General features: G+C 44.5%; 1 protein-coding gene across 1 annotated transcript; it reads right to left on the bottom strand.

The window, feature by feature from the left end:
• Positions 1 to 341: 341 nt before the first annotated feature.
• Positions 342 to 1,391, bottom strand: LOC103976447 (uncharacterized). The gene has a single exon (XM_009391647.3). It carries the CDS (start codon positions 1,174 to 1,176, stop codon positions 550 to 552), a length of 627 nt encoding a protein of 208 aa, XP_009389922.3. The 5' UTR covers positions 1,177 to 1,391; the 3' UTR covers positions 342 to 549.
• Between the last annotated feature and the right edge of the window lie 533 nt (positions 1,392 to 1,924).

The following is a 1,924-nucleotide window of genomic DNA, read 5'->3' as shown; positions in this document are numbered from 1 at the left end:
GCAGGGATTACTGGTGCTATCTGATTTATTAATCTATTAATTATGCTCTGTTGATTGCCATATGCCCAAAATTGCTCATGTCGAAGTATCAGGGAGTTTCATATATTTGCAGATCATATGGCTGATAGATTGCATTATTATTACCTATGCAGGGCACATATGAAGTATGTAGAGTTCGTTAAGGAATGTGTTTATTGCAAGTTATTCCCAGTACTAAACTATTTCACCATATAAGCTTCATATCATCAGCACAGTTTATGCAGCATTGTATTGCAATAACAAGAAGTAAATGCTAAAATTCAGAATCATTGACGTGCATAATTTCATACTCATTTAGCTCATGAGATAAATGGAGAGTCTTTTGATATTTATTTATTGGATTCAAAATATAGGAAGTTGTTCTCAGTCTTATCTATGGATCTATTTTATATCTCTTTATTTACTCTTGTCTCTCACCTTATTTACTGCTGGTTAGATTATTACTCATATTTGGTGCTCTTCATCTTCCTGATATCTTCCAACCTTAGGCTATTTGTTTCTTTCTTTTCCTTACTGTGCCACCTTCTCCACTACCAACTGTTCTCTGGAGCTGCCTTCGCCTTTCTTCTCCTGTTTCTCCTCCTCATCGTTTTTCTTCTTTTCTTTCTCCTGCCTCTCCTCCTCCACAACTCTGTCCTCGTGCTTATCCTTCTTCTTTTTCTTCTCCTTTTTCTTCTTTTCCTTCTCCTCCTTTTTCTTCTTCTTTTTCTCCTTCTTTCTATGCCTCTCTTCCTCATCATCGTCATCGTCATCGTCATCTTCCTCTACGTACTCTGATATGACCACATGGACGCCGGGATCCTTCGCCGCGCAGCTCCCGCCGAGAAGAATCGAGTTGTTCACGGCCTGGTAGTTGCTGTTTGTGTAGGTGCACATGCCGCCGTCGTCGCTGTACAACCCCCCATGGGCGTCCCCCAGTTCTTCCATGTCCGCCTTCATCGACGCCCCCTTGTTGTCGCCGGCCATCGTGATGACCCCGAGTCCGGGGTAGGCGTCGCCGGCCTCCTGACCCTTGGCGTCGGAGCGGGGCACGGACCTTCCCAGGGCAGTCAGCCGATCGGTGAGCGTCGAGATCATGTCTCTGATCTCCTGTTGCACGCGGCGCTGCCGCGGCTCCTCGCTGCTACCTGCGACCATGGCGATCAGCTCTGCTGGCTCTGTGAGGATGGAGGAGGTGTGGAGGATGCTTATATACGGTGGTTCGTGGGAATGGAATGAGTTCTTAGCTTGCTTGGAGAAGCTACACGGGATTGCATGGAGGGCAAGGAATGGGCTAAAGAGATTCCAGTCATGGTAGTGGAGGGTAAGAAATCCTTGGATTGCTAGCTTTTAGGTTGAGCTGCAGAGTACGTGAACTATTAAGGTGGTCAGAGTGGATGAAATTTATGAATATTTTACACATTGTAATTTTATTATTAAACATGATAACATTTGTTTCAATTATTTTGGCTACTCATATTTACTCATATCTATTTAAATTCAAATCAAGACAATTTTTAATTAGTTTTAGAATTAATTATAATAAAGAAACACACAGCTGATTTGATATTGGAATTCAATTTCGAATGGGATTTTTAATCGTAATTCCTACAAAAATCTGATGTACCTTTCCCGCCCTTCTTGAAACCATTGATCAGCGCTCCACTTCGATTGCACGCCCGCCTCTATAAATAGGCCACATTACCCACCCACTCTCTATTCCCTTTTCTCCCCAAACTTGAAATCCTCCTCGCTCCGATTGAAACCCCACATATCCGCCCGCCCTTCCTCCGTCATCGTAGCCTCTTCCTGGTCTCGGGGGGCTCTGATCTCCGATTCGGGCAAATGGCGGCGATCAACTTGGTGGCCAAGTACAAGACGACGGTCAAAGAGCCCAGGGTTCCGG

The sequence above is a fragment of the Musa acuminata genome, chromosome BXJ3-4 (assembly GCF_036884655.1).
Source record: "Musa acuminata AAA Group cultivar baxijiao chromosome BXJ3-4, Cavendish_Baxijiao_AAA, whole genome shotgun sequence".
Classification (NCBI taxonomy): Eukaryota; Viridiplantae; Streptophyta; class Magnoliopsida; order Zingiberales; family Musaceae; genus Musa; species Musa acuminata.
This window is presented reverse-complemented; position numbering and strand designations above follow the sequence as displayed.